Genomic DNA, 20,967 nt, shown 5'->3' on the forward strand with positions numbered 1-20,967 from the left:
TTAGGAATAGATTAAGAGAAGTGTCCTTTTTCTCACTTGAGCCCCTGCCCCCCCAAAATCTCTGTGCATGTCCCTGGTTGTTGGAGAAAGTGAAAGTATCTGTTTCCTGGGAAGCTGCCTGCTTACAAGAAGTCACGTGGAATGAGGTGCAAAATAAACAAACAAACAAACAAACAAACAAACAAAAAAACACAGCCCAAATAAAAAGGCAAGAATCTCAGATAACGGAATCATTCACAGACAGAGCTTACTCTGGATCTGACCAGCAGAAAGTGTGTTTGGCGGCAGATTCTACCAAAGCTTTACAACACAAAAGGCTTTCATTAAAAGGTAAGGAACATTACTTTCTTTCTCTATATGTTTTTGATGCTATAAAATCCTTTGATTTATCAGATCATCCTCAAACACTTTATCTGAATACACACGTTCACATTTAATATACTTAATGAATAAAGAGACAGTATAACAAGATTATAAGATAAAAGCCTCAGTTTAGCATGCTGATTTTTTCTCATTTCTATTTGTCTGCTGGTGAACTTTAAACTATATTTAACAACATTCTAGGTCTGTTGTTTAAGTAATGCTCTATTCACATGAGATTAATATGACTTGAAGTCCAATGGTGATTTTTAATCATCACAGACAATGTCGATCATGTTTGATATTTTAGTTGTACGACCCACAGTGAGAGCAGAAACGTGAGCAGAATAAACACCTTTGGGGAATTATTTTCCTTTGTAAACGGTCAGACAACATCCTACATTACCATGACAATAACTGGAATGACTTTCTGATGCACCCCGCTATGATAAAGGAAAAAAATGAGCAGGAAATATTCTTATCCGTGGTATTTATTAGACCACCTGTCATATTTGTCTCAGAGACCATCCAGCATCATAAAGTGCTTTAATGTGGACTCTTTCATTTTCAGTGAGCTCTCCACATTTTACCATTTTGAAAAGGAATGAGGAATTTCAAACTGAATTCACCCAAATTTGAGCCGGCTCACTGGGCTTCTTTGAGAAGTCAGAAATGAATCAAGCATAACATTCAACCACTAAAACTCATTTTCCTATTCAGGAATTTAAGTAAATAACTATAATTTGACATATTAATCAAGAAATATTGACGGCTTTACTGTTGTTTTTAGTTTTTTGTAAATCAGTAAATTTGAAAATTCATGGATAACAATAATATTTATATTTTAGCATTAAAAATATCATTTGGGTTAAAGAGCTTCTACATATTGGTGTATTAACCATTGCAGAAACATAAAAAATGATTTTGGTAATTACCAATGCTGTTAATTTAGGGCAGCTGTGGCATAAACCTTACTTTGGTTAGGGTTAGGGTGGTCTAATAAGTTTGTTAAGCACTGTATATTTTTTTATCTAAACTGACAGCTGTACACCAAATTAAATTCTGTCATTGGATCAATGTATTTTTATTGCATTAAGCCTACTGTGCACATGCACATTCGTAACAACATCCCATAGGTCCCTGAGTGGATTCAAAAAAACACTTGATGCAACAGCAGCCGTTACTTTCTGAGTGGCTCTCCCTCTACACTCCAACACAGGCATCCAGTGATGACCTATGTGTCAAAACGTGTCCATTGGGGCCTGTCATGCCTGAATAAATGTTAAAAAGGATATTTTGACTATTGACTGTCCTCCTTCCAGTTTAGCTCAGTGGGTTACCTTACTGGCTTTTGACTGGAAGATTGATGGTTCAAATCCCAGTCATGTCCTTAACTTTGGATGGAAGTACCTGAAACATTAGGAGAGTGACATCCATTACCTGCAAGAATCCTATATTGGAGTGTTTTTCAGCAATAAACGTCACAGGTATGTTTTGGGGACCTTTGAGACCAATATAAACTTGTCTTGAAGGGCAAAATATGTCCCCTTTAATACATTTCTGCTCTCTCATTGGGCCAAAGTAGCAAGAGTTTTCACAAAAAATGTTTGATTTGACTTTCAAGACTTGTGGGAGGCATGGTGGCGCAGGGGCTAGTTTGCTTCCTGGGCCTCTGGGCCCCGTGCACATGTGGGTTCTCTCTGGGTACTATGGCATCTTCATTGAAGCCAGACCGGTACCTGAATGAAGAGCCAAAAGAGTCGACTCTTTTGCCGAGCCGAGCCAAATAAGCCAGATCACTGAAAAGAGACAGTATTCCCATCACCAGCTGCAGGACTCTGTGTCACTGTGTTTCTGGCAAGGAGATGTCACTGTCGCTCTTGCATCTTCTGGAAAACCCCATCCTTGTCCCCTCCCACCTCTCAGTACCAAATTGCTCACTTTTTGTGCATTTTTCAAATTTCTGATGTGGGGGGAATTAGCTTTGTGCCGGGTTTTCACTTTAAAGTAACCCTGTGCCTAATTAGGAAGGATTTTTCCACCACTTACGCTGATTGGTTATTTAATAATGAATAAAAGAATTGTTTTTGTTAATTAATCTAAAAAAATAATTGATTAATTCAACTATTGAATTAATCTCATATATCAAGTTATGAGTCCTCGTGACAGTGACTCCACTTCACGACTTAATGATTTTTGGACAACTGATGTTCTGAAGATTTATTATTAAATCACAGAAATAAAATATAAATATCACCTAGCTGATATGAGTATAATTGAGTAAATAAAACAGGAAATGACTAAATGTTGTAATAAAAGATGATGCTGATCTAGTTTGATGGAGGATGATTATTTGAAATTAAAGAAAAGGATAATGAGTTAAACAGTATAGAAGTTGATATGTAAATTTTGAAAAATAAATCGGAATTAGTTACAGTGTAAGTGAACCCCCCAGCTCAGAGCTAACTCTGCCCACCTCCTTGGTTCAAAAAATGCACAGAAAGTGGGCAGTTTGGCTCTGAGAGGAGGGAGGGGAAAAGGACGGGGCTTTCCAGATGAGGCGGGAGAGATAATGATGTCCCCTTATCAGTGAGACACACAGAGTCCCACAGCACTGCTGCCTCATAGCGATCTTTTAAAGTGGAGGAGTTTTCCCCTCTAGAGGCCCCCTGAGGCTGTAGTGTGGTGGTGGACCGTGGTGGTTCTGAGCACTACCTGTTCGGTCCATTGGCTCCAGCAGCGGTGTTACTATAGCCGGAGCTCTCAGAGCCGAGACAGTGCAGGTGCAGGCAGGAGAGGATGGGAGTGGTCTCTGAATGGTAAAGTCAGTTAGAGGTGGTAATGCTCTACCTTTTATATAGAGTTTGTGATGTAGAAACCTACTGATGGACGTCACATAAGCCCCAGCTTTTCAGAAAAGATTTTTCAAGGCAGATGTCTGTTTGAACTAATTAAAAGCAGTAAAATACAGATTTTTGTCAGTGTGGGGCAAATTTCAGCTATAACACCAACACTGATGTGTTTTATTATAGTTCAGTCAGATACCTCAGTGTACAGTTGAAAAAAAGTTAGTGTTCACTACCACTTTAATAAACTGTTTTATTGGAACTGATGGAGACACCATCATCCTTGAAGGGTTGGATCAGAATCGTATTGTTTGCCGTAGAAGAAGGATGAGGAGATGAACTGTCTAGGTGAGGTGCTGAAAGCCCGGAGCTACCGTTGGTACCAGCCAGGTCAGCCCTTTGATTGGCTGAGTTGGATGTTCTGCAACGCCGCCAAAATGGGTCTCTCTGAGAAGACAGTCTGACGAACACGACGAGATGTGTCCTTTTCACAAATTCTGATGGGCTCCACTCGTTAAAAAAAAAAACACAGTTCTTGATTTGTCAACTCAAAATAATGTCTCAGGACAGCCGACATCACTTTGAGTTATTGGAAGAATCAGTGATAGAAGTCTGGACATGCAAGGAAGAGAAAAAAAAAACCTCTGTCTGCTGCAACAAATAGCGCGAAAGCTATAAAAACGATAGAATTTGTGCTGGATCAAAATTAAGGATAACTAAGACTTCACAGGTCAGTTAAAGTATTGAACCTGGCTCAGACTTGTAAGAAACAAAGAAAGGAAACATATTTCACAGAGAAGTCTAAAAAAAATGACTTAGATAACTTAAGACAAAAGATAAAGAAAAGCAAGGAGAACTAACGAAAAGAGAGCTGAAAAGAATACTGAAGAAGACTAAACTGAACACTGCACTGAAGACTTGGGTTCTCATACCTGATGTCTTAAAAGGAAAGAGGGAGGGCCAACTCCATCTGAGCCTTAGAGATCAAATGTCACTGTATGAACCACACTTCATCAAATTAGTAATTCAATAAGAGCGGTAGGAATAGCATAAATGGTTAAAAAATTTTAGAATAATATAACATCAATTAAACTGCCTCAAAGTTAAACATGAAACAACAGAGCTGACCATCTAAACATGTTAGACATGATCACACAGGGGTTTGGTCACGTGGATATGTGTGTGTGACTGACAGTGGACATTAGATGGCACTGTTGGTTAAAGGTGGGTCAGTAAACCAGTACTAATACCGTCACCGGTAAAATTTTTGCCACGGAATGGATTTCTGCAACACCATCATCACCGGTTTAAATGCCTATGTTGTGCTGTGATGCACGCGTGAGGCATATACGCTCCCACCGCTGGCAGAGAGAGTGAGTTGTGACACACAGCTCAGGCTGAGTCTCGTCAATAGCACGCTTAGCTCTAGCATTACACGTAGCCAGGTAACTAACTGAATGTCAGGGACTCTTGCTGCTGTAACAAGGCACAGTTAGCAGGCAAAAAAATGTGTTTTTGTCTTCTCAAAGTCTGATGGCTGTACCACATCTAAGTCAGTGTGCTGTCTCTGTCAGTCTGCCTGGGGCTTTAACACAAGCTAAGTGCTGCTTTGGCTGGTCTCAGAGTCCAGCGCTGCAGCTCTTCCTCTTACAACAGCATAAACAACCGTTTAAAAGTCTATTTTAACTTACGACTTTCTTTTCTAAGTCCACAGTGAGTCAAAGATCGAGGCTGCGATGTTAAATGAGGTCAGAAAAGCTGCTTTAAACTAGCCGTATTCTCCGGTACGGCAGCCAAAGCTAAGTTAACTCAATGCTAAAGACAGTACTTCCATCAAACCCTTCAAAATAAAATGGAAATTCTCTCCCCATGCCTGTCAACTGTCCATTAGTTATTGAGGAACCATGTTGGAACAAACAAGAGTTTTCCAGACAGTGCGGCGCTAAGAGAGACATCTTGAATATACGCCAGATTCCCAGAGAGATTCAACACCTTAATATCTAAATCTCTGATTGGCTGATCAACCTTTCAGCCCAAGCCTCTTCGTCCACCAAAAGCCATAAAACTCTCACCTTTGAAAAATTGCTCTGACAGACCAAGACTATGGAGGACTTGAAAAGCTTCATAATTGTCTTAAGAATCAGGTTTTTCACCCAGAAATGCTCATATTTGTTTGAGTCTGTTCATAAGTAACACAATTAATTCCTTCATGACCCCTTTATGATGTTGATTTTATTAGATTTTGATTGCGGAATTCAACACTGACCCCTCTGATTTCAACCTTGTGGTCAAGTTCAGTCACACCCATATGCAGAGACAGCTTTTTCATGTATAATTGTGTTTATAACCAATTAGCTATGTTTCTAATATTTGTTGTGTTACAGTTTATTGATATTATTCTAGAGTTTTTCAAACTATGTTATGTCATGTCTACATTATCTGATTAACTTGATAATCTGGTGGAGGGGGGATTATTGACCTCTAGGAGGGCTTAACAACCGAGACCCTTCCCTCTCGTATAAGGCTAACTACAGAACTCACAAGAGTTCAGTCCGGTCCAGGCGGGTTCGACAGGAGTCCTGTTTCCATCTACTATGCTCACCAACCAAGCGCTGTGCCAAGTCTGATAAACCAATCAGACTTAGAAAGCTAATTTTCCAGCACAAGACTTTTTCTAACCTTTTCATAGCTTTGCGCTAACTTTTTGTAAAGCAGTCTTCTTTTTTTTTCTTTCTCTGCACTTCATCACTGTGAGCCACAGTCACGTGATGTCAATGTTTTGAGATATTCATTGGCATCAACTGGACGAATTAAGTTGTTTTTTTTTTTTGAATGAGAGACCATCCCAGAGCCTGTGGACCTCCTTCGGCTGTCTCGGGAGTGACCCACGCGGTGCCGTTACAAAACCACCGGCCGACTCAGCACAAGGACCGACCCAGAACTTAGTTCGGTTTGGCCCCGAGTCCGGATCTTCGGCAGCCTGGGCGCTACCCCTTCAGATGGGCCCTATCCTCACTGTCCCTCTCACTCAGCAAACAAAGTATGATCCAATGTACTCTTCACTGGTGATGATGTCTACAAAATCAAAAGAATCAGAACTTAATTCAGATCTTAGTTGCCTTTCCAAATTTACACTCCAAATTTTACCCTGTTAATTTTCCTGTTTTGATTATCATAATCCTCTTTTCACCAACTAAGTTAGCATTCTGTCTTTCTTACCACATTAAGTCATGTTCTGTTTATTCATTTTTCATTCATATAGTCATGTAACCCATAATTAATGTGTTATTTTGTGATTTTATATTAAATCTTCAAAAGACAGTAGTTGTATAGGAAATCATTTCTTATTAAGCTGAGGAATAAAGTCACTGTTACCACGATTCATTACTTTAGAAATGAGATTGATTTACAGTTAATGTTCTTGTTAATTAATTAAAAGTTTTGATTTATTAATAATTACAATATTTTATTGGTTACTAAATAACCAATCCGCATAAGTGGTGGTGCCCTATTTTTCTATGACGTTAATTGGTAATATTAATTTATTATCAAACAAATAATCACTACAACAGAGCAAGGAATTTTTTACACAGCTTTTCCAATTTCATCCTCCTCTGTAAAAATCTTACCCTGCATTTTGAAAAGTGTCACTCACTGTTCAGTAATCACAAACCATGATTTTAGTTTCTCAGTTTCTTTGGTGTTTCTTGTATCCCCTGTGTTTTTGTGTATTGTGTGCCATTGTTATTTCAGCCTGTAATGTTTCTAGTGTTAGGTTAACATCTGTGTTCATTATTTCTTGTGTGTTAGTTATTTTTGAAATCATGTTATTTTGTGATCTGGATCTTCTCCTGTGTTTGCATGTGTCCGTGTTGTTGTCCTTGTTTTCTGTTTTATTTTGTAGTTGCTTTCTCCTGTGTGTGTGACTCCAGTTTTCTTCCTGTCTTAGGCCGGCCACACACTGGTAGATTTTTTAAATCTGAAACCATTTTTAAAACATGGGGGGGGGGTCACAGGACAATTTCAAATGGTCAACTCAGCCAGACTGTCAGATCATTGGAGACCACACACCTGCTAACCTGCCAATGACCCTGCGTGATCATGTGACCTCAGGAAAAATAAACAAACACAGATGTCTGCTGATACCCTCATGCTTTCCTCTCACAACAGAGTGCCCTGTCATGCGTTAAAGGTACAGCAAAAATCATAAAACAAGAGAAAGGGTCAGGATGAAATCCTGGCTGGAATGAAGCTACAGTTGTGTTTATGGTTGAAAGTATGCATGATCTGGCTGATGACGTTACCCTGTCTGCTCGCTCTCATTGGTTGTTGTGGGTACTTCGTCAGAGGCACTATGACCTAGAATTGTAAATATGAAACATATTTGATATTAACAATTTGGGATCTTGGAGGATATGAAGCATTGGAGCAGAAAAACAATCATGTTGACACCAAATGCTTGAGGATTTTTCAGACAAATTATCATTTGAGACAAGGCTCCACTCAGGATGTGCCCCCACGGTCACTGGGGGAGGTCAATCTGGCCTCAAATCAGGCTTAAATCCTATAGTATGTGGCCAACCTAAGCCAGACACATTCAGACCCATGTGTAGGGCTCCTCATCAGTCAGCCAAAAACTGTTGTCCATGATTAAACTGATGCTGTCGTTCAGACTGTGTATGAAACCACTTCAGATGAAACAGGCAGGACCATGTCTAAAAAATAGCAAGAGATCAGGAGGCTGAAACTGAGTTTGTCAGTAATAGATTTGCCTTTTGGCTTTACCAGACCAACTTTATGCAGTTTCAAATTTGCTAAATCTGCACTTTCCCTGGTATTAGCCTTTGGCTGGGTCCTAATGCTAGTGGCTACTGTCACTTCCCATTCAGTAGATAGTCCACCATTAAGATGACAACTCTTATGACATAATGTCTATTGTTTGTTTAAACTGTCATCAATAGGGTATGGAGTTGGCTCACTTGTTTCAAAGATGATAATTGTTATTTAATCCCATCTATGCTTTTCTCCTCCAGACTTTCTGTGAAGATCAGCAGGACACAAAAACCTCCACCATGTCCACTGCAGACCAGTTGCTGGAGCAAATGTACTCCTGGATGAAGCAGAGGGAGGAGTGTGCAGAGAAGCTGAGGAAGCTTGCAAAGGAGCTCGAGTCAATCAGGGAGAAATCTAACGGTTTTCAAGCTATTGGCTCCTCATTATCAGTGGTTGGATCGGTATGTCTTGTCGGAGCTGGCGTGGCCACTCTGTTTACCGGCGGCTTAGCTGCTCCATTCTTAGGTGTAGTAGGAGGAGTGTATACAGGTGTAGGTTTAAGCATGTCTTTGATTACCATGTTTGTTGAGCACCTCTCGTCAAGTGATACCATGAATCAGGCCAAGAGTATAGAGGAGAAGTGCAATGAATTAACAAAGAATATTCAGAGACTGTATGATCAACTGAAGCAAGAATTGCAGCAGGAGGCGACCTTTAAAGACGCTGATGACCTGGAATATCGCATCATGAGTGAAATCATGGGAGCCATGGCACGACGGAGTGGATGGAGTGTTCCAACCCAAACCCTCTTCATGTCCCAAGGACAAACCTACCTGTCTCACAGACGGCGCTCTATCATAACTGATCCTAATCAGATGACTGGAATTGCTGGTGTTTTAGCATTTTTCAGCCTGACAGCTAATGGGAAGGGAGCTCAATTTCTGTTTGCCAAGGGAAGAGAACAACTGCTGAAAAAAGTCATTAAAGCTGGGCTGAAAACAACCTTTAAAGGAGGTGCCAAGGTAAGATTAAAACATAAAAAAATGGCTGAAACTCAGGAACTTGAATTAATGTTCACCAAGGCAGAGAGAAACAGAGGCAGATGAGAATCTGCCGATAAAAAGTTTTCACTTTCTTGGAAGTTTTTACTTTTATTGGTTTTATAAATGAATCATGGTCAATAAAATTTAGTTTTTGACCAAAAAATTACAGAAAAACCTCTTTAATGTCAAAATGAAAACAGATTTCTATATAGTAAAGGCAATTAAATAAAATGTGTCGTAAAATAAGTGGCAGCATAAATATTTACCCCCTTTAAGTCAGTATTTAGTAGATACACCTCTGGCTGCAATCACAGCACTGAGTCTGTGTGGATAGTAGGGGTCAACTGATAATACGTTCAGCCAACTATGGGTGCCGATATTTGGCATTTTGCCAATAATCGTATGGGCATTTTATTCAACCAATCACTGATATGATCAATAAATTAAAAAGTCTGCTACTATGGCTCCTCAGCAGGCCTGAGCACCTGCCATTTTTCTTCCACAAGAGAAAGCGTCCTTTTTCTGGGACTTTTTTTTTCTTTAACTAAAAGAATCTCTATATCTCTCTACATATATATAATTTATACTGAATATTCCTGTTTGCGCACAGCTTTCCCGTCAAAGAAACATAGATTTAGAAAAACTCCAAATAGCAGGTCGGGAGATGATGAATTCAAATGCCCTCTGTGCCCCTCCACCCCTCCCCCTCCCTTCTCCCGCAGCTGCTGTGAACACACAGACAGCAGCAGGGTTGCCAGGTCCACAGTTTTCCCGCAGAATTTGGCTACATTTACACACTGTGGCAGGTAGATTTTTTTGTCCATGAGCTGAGCAGACCAATTTATGACGTCTTGTGTATGTGTATTTAATATCCAAAGCAGAATAAACTATTTTTTTACCCTCAAATACTAAATCAACCAGCAGAGAAGCAGGAAAACAAAGAACATGGCACACAACCAAAGACTGACTGTGCCACTCTGCACATAGACGTACAGAAGCACACACCTGGACTTAAACAAGCGATATGTGTGATGTGCCAGAGGTTTTACTGGCTTATGTTGAATTTCAGCATTGGGCTTGGTTTTGGGCAAGTTTTTATTAGCCATTGGACTAGATTTGTCACCCAGACCTGGCAACCCTGAGCAGCAGACTCCAGCTCTCCCATCACAGTTGTGCTGCTGTTTCTGGTCTTGTGTAGAGGTGAGTGGTGATGAACAGAGGACTCGACTTTACAAAAGAAAAGACCAAGTAGAGTTAACGTGTGTCTTGCTTACATACAAATACAAGCCACTAGCTGATGTAATAAGCCTGCTTTAGCTAAGGCTCTTCATCATGGGCATACAGGCTAATGTACTGTCTGTAAGGGAGACACTACAGGTGAATACAGTTAAGTGTATCCAAAAATGTCATCAAAACTGCTGTGTTGATATGCAAATCATGCACTTATTAATTAAAATGTGCTAATTTGCATACATTTGCCAAGGCATTGCAGGTGGGTAGGATAAAAAATTAACTAAAACACATCACCACAGAACTTCCCCACTTAAAAAAAAAGAGTATTTTACCTGAAATGTAGGAGGAGCTTGTTTGGTGAATTTAGGGGAAATCTACAGATGAAAACAGACTATTCATTCAGCTAGATATTTAATACCTTATACAGACAGACAGACCTCCTTCAGATGTGAAAGGAAGCCTGAAACTAAGATCATGTCACCATCAGTTGGTATGTGTCTGTGTGGAGAGGAGATAAAAATGGTAATAATAATAATGATGATGATAATAATAGTAATAATAGTAATGATGATAATAATAATGATAAAATAATGATGATGATGATGATGATGATTGTAATAATAATAATAATAATTAACAATAATAATAATAATTAATAGGAGGAAATTTTGTATTCTGTTGCTTAGCTATGGAAGAGTTGTTCACGTCTTTGCCAAGTGTTAAAGGAGCAAAAATAGAAACATTGCCAATTCTTAAAGGGATACTTCAACAGTTTGGCAAATTCGCCCACTGCCATAATTCCTATAGTCTTAGTAATAGGTTTGTTTCCCTTAGTTGTCGGTGCAAGCTGTTTCTAGATATGGGTGGACTGATTTACCAGCTGCACAACTAACGCTATGTAAGCAGACAGAATTTTTTGCTTTCCCTCATCAAACTCATCAAATACACAATCCAATGAGTCCAAAACACTCTCTTGGACAAGTTGTGACCTGTATATTCACCACGCTATGAAATGATGATGTATAATTATGTAACATTACGACACATGAAGCAAATACTCTGAACTATTTCTCTAGTAAACCACTGGGTGGAGTGACATAGTGCAGCAGCCATGTCTGGAGTGTAGTTCCAGCTTTGCATTTAACTTTAAAACATCTCTTTCTTGTAATGTTCCATATTTATTTCATAGCGTGGTGAATGTGCAGGTCACAACATGTCCACGAGAGCGTTTTGGAGTCGTTGGATTGTGTATTTGATGAGTTTGATGAGGGAAATCTGAAAATACCGTCTGCTTCCATAGCGTTAGCTTTGCAGCTGGTATATTGGGCCCCTGAGATCTAAAAACCGCTTGCACCGACAACTAACGGAAACGAACCTATCACAAACACTACAGGAATTATGGCAATGGGCAAATTTCCCAAAAATCCCTTTAAGCTGCTTATGTGTTCCAAAAGGAGTCAAATATTCAGGCAACAATAAAAGGTAAAGAAAAAACAAAACTCAGAGAGAAATGGCAGCAGGGAGGAGAAAATTAAAAGGCTCCATCTAAAGCCAGGACGATTGATGTCACAACACTCATGTATGGTTTGTTTCCACAAAGCGTCTGGTTTGGTTCAGTGAAGTTTGTCTTGGTTTAGCACATTCAGTTCTGGTCTTACCCATGTTTCCTCAGCTGATGTCCATCCAGTCTCACTTGTTGTAACAGGAAATTGATCTCTTTTCAGAGATCCAGATCGTTTGGCTCAGCTCAGTAGAGCTGAATATTTGGCTTTTTCAGTGGATTAAATCATGATAAAAGCATAGAGGCAAGGAAACTGACACTCAAACTGGAGCTAGCTACTGTAGCTTACATAAAGAGCAGTTTGGTAGAACAGCCTCGTTCATGAACAGCACATCTTTACTTCATCACTCACCCTTCTTCCCTTCCACCCCTTTTTGAATTAATAATCTTGTTGATTGTCAAGTATTGGTAGATAGTTAAATGTTGGTGAATGTTATTGTGCTTGCATGTAATGTCAGGCCTTTCCACCAGCTACTGGCTAGTATAATTGAGACTTCTTGATATCAAAATCTGGATGTGATTGGTAAATTTTTCTGTTAAAAATGAATAATGTATTAATTTCGTTCACTATCAGGTTGCAGGTGGAGTTATTGGACTGGCATTTTCACTTCCTGACGCAGTCGACCATTGGAAAGACCTGGTCAAGGGCAATAAAGAGACTGAAGCAAGCAAGTCTCTGAGAGATACAGCTGACGACCTTGAAAAGATCAGCCGCACACTAAAGAAGCAGCTGGAGAACATCATGCAGGAGTACAGGTATGTTGTTGTTTTTTTGGTTATGTGTTTTTTTTTTTTTTTGTTTTTTGTTTTTTTTTTGATACCCTTTATTTTTTAATTTATAAAGACATAGGTGAAACACCAATGCACAGGTGGAAACTGGCATTTTTGCTAAAACCTGGCACATAACATATTATCATTGTATGTGATTAATGTTTTTTCTTGTGCATTGTCCCTGATCAAATAAATAAATTCAAAAAATTCAAAAAACATAAACAAAGACAAAATGAACAGTCAGAGGGGCATGCTTGAGATGAAATAATAATCATACAGTCCTTTACGAGTCCATCAAAGTCAAAGATAGGGCCCCCATCTTCTGCAGAAAAGTGAGTCCATTTGAACCACTTCTTAACAAAATCTGCTCCTTCTGTATATTTCTGTTACTGTTTCCATCCATTCCTTGAGGTTTGGGGGCTCAGGTTTATACCATCTTCTTGTAATTGATTGTTTACAAACCACAAGCAATATCTTACACAAATACCGTCTTTTTTAGAAACATTTTCTGTAAACAAACCAAAACACAATAGTTTCACAGAATGTGATGTTGCATGACCTTTTCTAGAGTTGCAACAAAAATTGGTATTTGTCCAAATTGTATGGGAGTAGTTGGCGTCATGAAATAAATATGGAACATTACGAGACAGAGATGTTTTTAAGCTAAATGCAAAGCCGGAACTACACTCCAGACATGGCTGCTGCACTGTGTCACTCCGCCCAGTGGTTCACTCAAGAAATAGTTAGTTAGTTAGTTAGTTAGTTAGTTAATTAGTTAATTAGTTAGTTAGTTAGTTAGTTAGGTAGTTAGTTAGTTAGTTAGTTAGTTAATTAGTTAATTAGTTAGTTAGTTAATTAGTTAGTTAGTTAGTTAATTAGTTAGTTAGTTAGTTAGTTAGTTAGTTAGTTAGTTAGTTAGTTAGTTAGTTAGTTAGTTAGTTAGTTAGTTAGTTAGTTAGTTAGTTAATTAGTTAGTTAGTTAGTTAGTTAATTAGTTAGTTAGTTAGTTAGTTAGTTAGTTAGTTAGTTAGTTTTAAAATGGTTTTTCCTAAAATCTAAAAAATTACACTAAACACTTTTTTGCAAAAATAAGTCTTGTAGTATAAAGTAGTGACATGATTGATGTGTGATGTAAGTTTCATGTCACTAAAATGTATAATATTGGAGTTATTAAAGATAATTACATTTTTTTGTAAACAAAAAATCATAGAAATTACATTAAAAAACTTTGTTTTGATAAAAATCATGTTGTAGCTCGCAGTCCACTGTACAGTGATTGAAAAGAGGTGTAAGTTTTGTAAATGTGATGATCCTCTACTGAGTTATTAAAGCGGACAGTCCAAATCTGTGAATATCTGTATATCTTTACCTAAGTATATGGCATACATACTGTGGGGCCGGTATGATCTATTTCTTTTTAATTTTTGCTAAGCACAGGCCCATAAAGCAGGGGCAGTGGCCCATTGGCTGTTTACTTTATAATGACAGTTTACTGGCCAAATCACGCATCCTAAAGGTCTGTTTAACGCCCTCCCCTCCCCACCCTGCTCCAGCTTAGGAAGTGAAACTAAAGTGTCTGGAGGAAAACGAAACTAATCCCAAAAACAGTTGGATTGGATACGGAATTAATTGTCAAATTAGAACAAAAAACTGCTGAGATGCACAAAACTTGTAAAGACTCTGCAGTCCATGCAGTAGAAAGTCTGGTGCTGCTGCAGCTACTTGTGGAGGAGGAGAGGCAGGTGTGTGACAGGTATATCATGAGCATGAGGAGCACGAAGCAGTGGCTGAGTGAGCTCTGTGAAGTATCAAAATATAGGCTAATAAACATAATTAGACTGTGATTCCACTCTATATAGAAGACTTAAACAGTTTGAGATTAATGGCTCTCCTGTGATCTGAAGAATGGTAAAACCCCCTCACCATGAAATTTCTCAATTATAACTAAAAGTCCTGAATTTAGACTTAGTTACATACAGGTAGGCCTGTGCCAGGATTTTTATTAATATTAAATGCCCTTAATTTTAATAGTAGAATAAAATGTTACCTGTGGTTAGTCTGCCATCATTCTTATATCAGAGTTACATCAGTATATTAGCCCATTTAGCATATTTCATTCCTGATTACTTATATTTAGTTCATGAGTTTAAAAAAAAGGCTGGTATGATTGCTGAACAGTTCAGTGCTGATCTATGAGATGTATGGGAGTGGAAATAAAAAGAACCATCAAATGTTTATTAAAGCAGAGGGGCTTTTCATGAAGTTTTTAGTATCAAATTTGTGTTAAGTGACATTATTACAGTAAATTTACTTCATTACATTTCTGTAATCATTTGTAGTGAATTTTTAAAAATTAATTCAGGCAGAGATTTTTCAAATTAAGGGTGTACTTTTTTACTTTGCAAAGTAGAAGTGCAGAAAAAAATCATGGTTCATTGTTAAGTTAAGCTGTGGTATTTACTTATCAAAGAAACAAATATCTTTTAAATTCATTTGTGTTGTGAGTAGACCTATCAAAAATGTAAATCCTTTTATTAAAAACAGAATTAAAATAAGTTAAAAATAGAAAGAAGAAATAGTGGAAAAGGTGGTGAAATTGGATTTTAAAAGTAGCAGAAGTTGCCAAAAATTAGATAAAAAATGACCAAAATAACCAAAAAAATTGCAAATGGTTCAAGTGATAGAAAAGGCATATTAAGTGGTAGTAGGGAATCAAAAAGTGGTAGAAATGTCACAAAAGTTCCAAAAATAGATGGAAATTTGGTTGAAATGGGATGAAAAATTGATATTAACAGGCAAAAAAGGGGTTAGCTGAGGCATAAATTGGAAGAAATGGGTTCAAATTTCAAAAATGGGCTTTCACATTGTGAAATTTGATATAAAAAGTGGTAAAGAGAGGTTAATAGAGGCAATAATGGGACAACAGAGCCAACAATACGTGGAAAGTGTCACGATTTGGTAAAGAAGTGGCAAAAACATGCAGAAAAAAGTGGTGGAAAGGGTTAAAAATTGAGAAAAAAAATGGGTTTTGAGTGGCAAAAATCTGTTAACATTTGGCAAAACTGGTGTAAGGTGGCAACAGTGTCATTTAACAAATGTTCACAGTTTTTTTAAGGCATCTGGAGACCCCATCTCATTGTCTCGCGACCCCCAATGGGGTCCAGACCCCAACTTTGAGAACCCCTGCTCCAAACTCTGTCATAGCTTGAAGTTTTGTTTGTTTTTTTTTCTTTTTGTAGCTGCATGTAGAAAGGGGGACTAAAGAATGTGTGTAACATTATGTTATATATTGACTTGCTGTGAGGGGCCGGTCTGAGTCAAAAATGCCAGGGCCGGATTTCCTCCCCAATCCAGCCCTGCTCATACCTGTAGTTTTCCAAACTGGCTCTTAAATTTTCAGTTTTCAGGGGTTTTCAGATACAATCAGGAGCTCTGATGCCACCCAGCCTACCTCACCATGGTGTAACTGAAAATCATGTACATGTGTGTTATTTGTGGTTCTCCATGTAGACTCAAGGTTCAGTAAACCACTGATGGATGGATGCATGCCTGGAAGGGGGAGGACATAATATTCTTATATTTATGATAATATTTTCAGAAAGGAGAATCTTTATCATTTGTCTTTATCAGGAGGTCAGACGACAAGACAAATCAGAAATTTGAATCAACAAACTGAACAACTGATTTAATCACTTTAAAAGCAAATGTAAAGAAAAAACAAGAATGTTTTCAAGGATAAAACTTATTAATTTTGCTCTCAGAGTGCACAAGATTGATGCATTTAACTTCAAAATGTATAGTTTAGTTTCCTGGGGAGCATGCCCCCGGACCACTCAGAGTCTGCCCACCATGGTCTCCTAAAATGCTGTGTGAGACTCTGCACTATATAGTGCACTATTTGGTAATAGGGTACTTGTGACAAAATCATTGTTCTTTATTTTTTTATTTTTTTTATTTTCAACAAATTTTGACCAAAATGTCCCCATTTTCTTTTTCAACCTACAGACAAATTTTGAAGGACTTTGAGACGCTGAAGCTCTGCATTGAAAACAGCAGCAGGACCTCTAAGGAAAGGAGGGAGTTCATCGAAATTGCCAAGAAATACTTTGGGACTGACTCTGCTGTCTATAAATGGGTTGAAGAAAATGAAACTGAATTTTTCAAACTAATTGACCTATTTAAATTTATGAAAGAAGAGATAGAAAAGCAACAACCCAACATAGACCATAAGATCATCGACGTCATCTTTGTGGCCCATGGCTCAATAGGAGACCCAGCAGTCAACCAGCCATCTAGAGCCAGAGATCTGCTCCCTCTGCCCTCAATCCAAGACGTGATCCTGTATTCTCCCTGGAACAGTGCTATTGATTCAAACATAGCATATGGCATCACTACAGGACACCTACAACCCGAGGACAGGGACTTCTGCTGTGGTTGTCAGTGTGGTAAAGATTGTGATGGTGATTGTGAATGTGGCTGTGGCTGTTGCTGTAGAGATCATAAGAAACATCAGCCCACCAGATTGCCACCAGACTGGAACTCAATGAGGGATGCTGGAGACTCATTGATCCCGAACATCACTGTGAGCCCTCTGGAGAAACCAGAAGATCCCGCATGGAACGAAGTTTTGATTCTACAAGACAAGTACAGTAGACCAGGGAGAAACCGAGTGGTCGTTCCCTACAATATCCTTGAACCTGAAGGGCAATCAATGGATGTCCCATTCTCTGTTGTCACTCTTGCCCTGGCTCTGGTGCTCAGAGTCTTTGGTTACAAAGCAACCGTCCACCTCGCTGCTTGTCTGGGTAGAGAACCAGGAACACTTTCTAGGCAGGCCAGGCCCCTTAACAGGCAATATGCATGGGCAATTGACGGCACAGCAATGACTTGCAATGAAGACATGGTTGATGAAAGTGAAGAACTTTCTCAGCTGTTAGAATTCTTGAGGAAAATCTTTGATAGATAGAACATTGTAGTGTAAAAACTACAGTGGCCCTGAGGGCTCAACAAACCAGAGGCGCGAAGGCAAAGACAAACTAGGTCTGGGCAATATGGCCCATTAATACAACATTATTATTGAGACTTAGTTTGTCTATATTGCGCTACATGATATATTTATACCACTATGTTATAAAATCTCTAAATTTCTGTGTACTTCTTTAATTCAGCCCTTTGATGCATAAAATGACAGCATGATTACAGTAGAGCATTCTATGGGATTTTTTAAAATTGTATGCCAAAAGGGTCAAATCAATATCAAGTTAAATTTAGAGCACTTTTGTTGTGAAACAAGACATTTCACAAGCTTTAACAAATAAAGAAAGGGAATGGCAAGACAGGCCTTCAGCTAAAAAATACAAAAAAATCATATATTCTCAAAAGTCTTTTATTGTAAATGAAAAGTTATGACATGTTCTCTCTGTTATATTTACTATTGTTGATTATCAAAACATTTCTAGGGGTGTGAATCTCTCCTTCTCAAGATGGTTTGATTCAAATCTTTATTCACAGGCTATGACTCGATCCACTAACATTCATAAAAATACAGAACGTTTCAGTTTGTTTTAATCTGATCATTGATTTGATTGATTTGATCTGGTACAAACTGATTATATAATCCAAGTAACTTTTTGCTTTAACAAAAATAAGGTAATAATAGTTTTTGAGTTTATATATAAAAGCTAAAGCTTAGCTAAACTTTAGCTCTGCGCTAACAACAGGTGAGATTTGCATGCTGCTGTTTTTCTTAGTCACTTTTCCCCAAAGTGTGCAGAGAGGCAGACATTTCTAAAGTTGTCCTTCCTTCATATTAAGTCCACATGACTTAATTTCTGAGGTGGAGAACTGTTACTGAAAGACGTCTTAGCAATGATCGGTAAAACACATCTAGCTACCTGTGGCTACTGTAACTCTCGTTAAAGGTAAAAAGTCACCACAGGTCACGCAACATTACAGACACCTGGACAGAGCATGGTGAAACAAGCAATGATAACACACAGCAGAGCCTCAGTGAATCCATCTTGAATGTTAAAACTAGTCCAAAGAGCGACTGCAGTTGCAGAGAAAAAAAATAGGATGTGGTGCGGCACCCTATCATCCCTACTTCCCGCGTCGATGGGTCAATTTGATTGCAAACAAACCGTGCCCGGGCACCGGCCCTACTTGTAGACCTGGTTTTGGACACAAATCTAGTGGACTCCGGCGTGGTTCGATTGAAATCAGTGTTGCCAGATACAGTGGATAGTTTCCAGCCTTAAACCTGTTCATAAACCACCAGAATGTACAAAAAACGCCCAATAATAATAATTAAAGTTCAAATTGTTTACAGTTTACAGGCACTCCTTCAGGACGGGTGCAGCTCGCTGGCAGCTATGTCAGGATTTTTGTTGCTCTGATAGGCCAGTTAAAGATGTGACAGACAGAACGTTCATCCAATCACCCTCCGAGTTTTTTTCAAAGGCTCTACCCTTTCCCAGACGCCATCTATGAGTGGTTTCCAGATCTGGCATGCCAGGCTAGGAACAATAGACTTTGGTCATCATGAAGCTTTCTTCCCAAATATGAACCAGATACCACGATGCTTTCAGGAAGTATTAAAACTCATGGAACAAATGGGTCACTTCAAAAAAGACTTTTCTGACCTCTCTCAGGCCAGAGAAGAACAAACATCTCTCAGTAACACTTTTATTTTCTTTTATCAGCTCGTGTGAGTGCAATACACTACTCTGCATATATAAATATAACTATATGAGTGTGTCATTTTATACATGAATTCTGCTAACCTGTAGGATCCATTTAAGTTTAATAGGTTTAGTATGACCAGCTCTTTGAAGAGTCCTGTCTCTGAGCTCTGCAGGCCGCTCCTTTGACCTCATGGCTTGGTTTTTGTTTTTGTCAGATGTGAGGCCTTCTATAGAGGTGTGAGCCTCTAAATCATGTCTGATCAGTTTAATTTAACACAGGCAGACTCCAATCAATGAGTAGAAACATCTCAGCAAAGATCCAGAAAAATTGTCTTAATTCTTATGTGATATTTCTTTTTTTTTTGTTTGTTTGTTTTTTAAATTGATCTGAAAAATTCTGTTTTTACTTTGTCATGATGGAGTACTGAGTTAGAATTAATGAGAATAATTGTGTGTGTGTGGCATCAGGCTGCAAGATAAAATTTATAAAGTGAAGGGGGTTTAAATGTACTGTATTGGGACTGGATGTGTTCTTGTACAGAATTTTGTTTCCAATTTATAATCAATAAAAGCCTTTAAGATCCACCTGGGACTCCTCGTACCTTCCTCTGTAACAGACTACTCTTCATTCATTTCAAGTTCAAACAGAGTTTATTTAAAGCTTTACAGTTTCTCCTTTGAGAAAATCTGCAATCTCTCTTTGGTGGTTAATCAAACTTTATAATATCAGCTAGATTATTAATAATTAAACCAAAAAGAGCAAGGACAAGAAAAACATAACTGCGTAATATGCTAATAATAATAATATTTTAAAAAGCTAAACTGTTGTTTTTCACACATCAGCACCTGGGACAAGATGCAAGGACCTGATGACCTTTCACTTCCTGAGTGTCATATTCTGTTTAAACACACGATGGCAGCAGAGATCTGAGACCTCAGCTCTGCTATAACCAGCTCTGACCTGATTCTGAACTGTGCTCTTATTTCAACCCACCACCACTCCAACATCTACCTACCAACATCAACCCAGACGTCCCTCTACCAGCAACATTGTCCAGCTCCTCCAAGAGATTTAAAGAAGCTACCAGGGAGGATGGGATATATAATCACTCAGTCCAGTTCTGTCTCAGACTCCTCTTAATTTAACCTGAAAAAAAACATTCAAAAGAATCATACAGCTCAACTATGTATTTTAAAATCAAATTTTTAATTTAAAATTAATTTTAATTTGAAATAAAAAATAGAAATAAACAAAGAAATAAAAAAATATTTAGAAATAAACAAAGAAAAGAAGAAAATGCTAACAATATAAGAAGCCCCCGAGCTAGCCAGATGTGGCCTTTGTTTTTTTTTGTTTTTTGTTTTTTGTTTTTAATTTCCTTTTAATTTAATATAAAAATAAATATAAAAAATAATTAAAACATATGTACAGTGCAACCAGACACAATCTATTTTATTTTGAAAATTGGAAGCATTTCTGTCATGATCCAGGTTCTGGTTTGTTAGGTTATGAGTTTTTCTAGTGTATTTCCTGTGTTCAGTTTTGATCCCTCGTGTTTTCCTTGTTCTGTGATTTCCATGTTTTTAGTTTTACTCTGTATTTAGGCTTCCTAGTTTGTATATTTCTGGTGTTTAGTTCTTAGGTGTTTTTTGTAGTCCTTGTGTTTCTGTGTATTTTGTGCTTCATGTTTAGGTTA

The 20,967-nt window shown here is 38.2% G+C and overlaps 1 protein-coding gene across 3 annotated transcripts; it reads left to right on the forward strand.

Annotated features, from left to right (window-relative positions):
• The first annotated feature begins 239 nt into the window (after positions 1 to 239).
• On the forward strand, positions 240 to 19,761 carry LOC121529269. 3 transcript variants are annotated; one of them, XM_041817066.1, is made up of 5 exons: positions 240 to 330; positions 6,046 to 6,246; positions 8,240 to 9,001; positions 12,391 to 12,572; positions 16,593 to 19,761. In XM_041817066.1, exons 3-5 carry the CDS (start codon positions 8,279 to 8,281, stop codon positions 17,551 to 17,553), a joined length of 1,866 nt encoding a protein of 621 aa, XP_041673000.1. In that variant the 5' UTR covers positions 240 to 330; positions 6,046 to 6,246; positions 8,240 to 8,278; the 3' UTR covers positions 17,554 to 19,761. The 3 variants fall into 3 exon arrangements, with proteins under 3 accessions (XP_041673000.1, XP_041672999.1, XP_041672998.1); XM_041817065.1 differs by lacking the exon at positions 6,046 to 6,246 and having other exon boundaries at positions 248 to 330; XM_041817064.1 differs by lacking the exons at positions 240 to 330; positions 6,046 to 6,246 and adding an exon at positions 7,170 to 7,398.
• The last annotated feature ends 1,206 nt before the right edge of the window (positions 19,762 to 20,967 follow it).

The sequence above is a fragment of the Cheilinus undulatus genome, linkage group 21, assembly GCF_018320785.1.
Source record: "Cheilinus undulatus linkage group 21, ASM1832078v1, whole genome shotgun sequence".
NCBI classification, from domain to species: domain Eukaryota; kingdom Metazoa; phylum Chordata; class Actinopteri; order Labriformes; family Labridae; genus Cheilinus; species Cheilinus undulatus.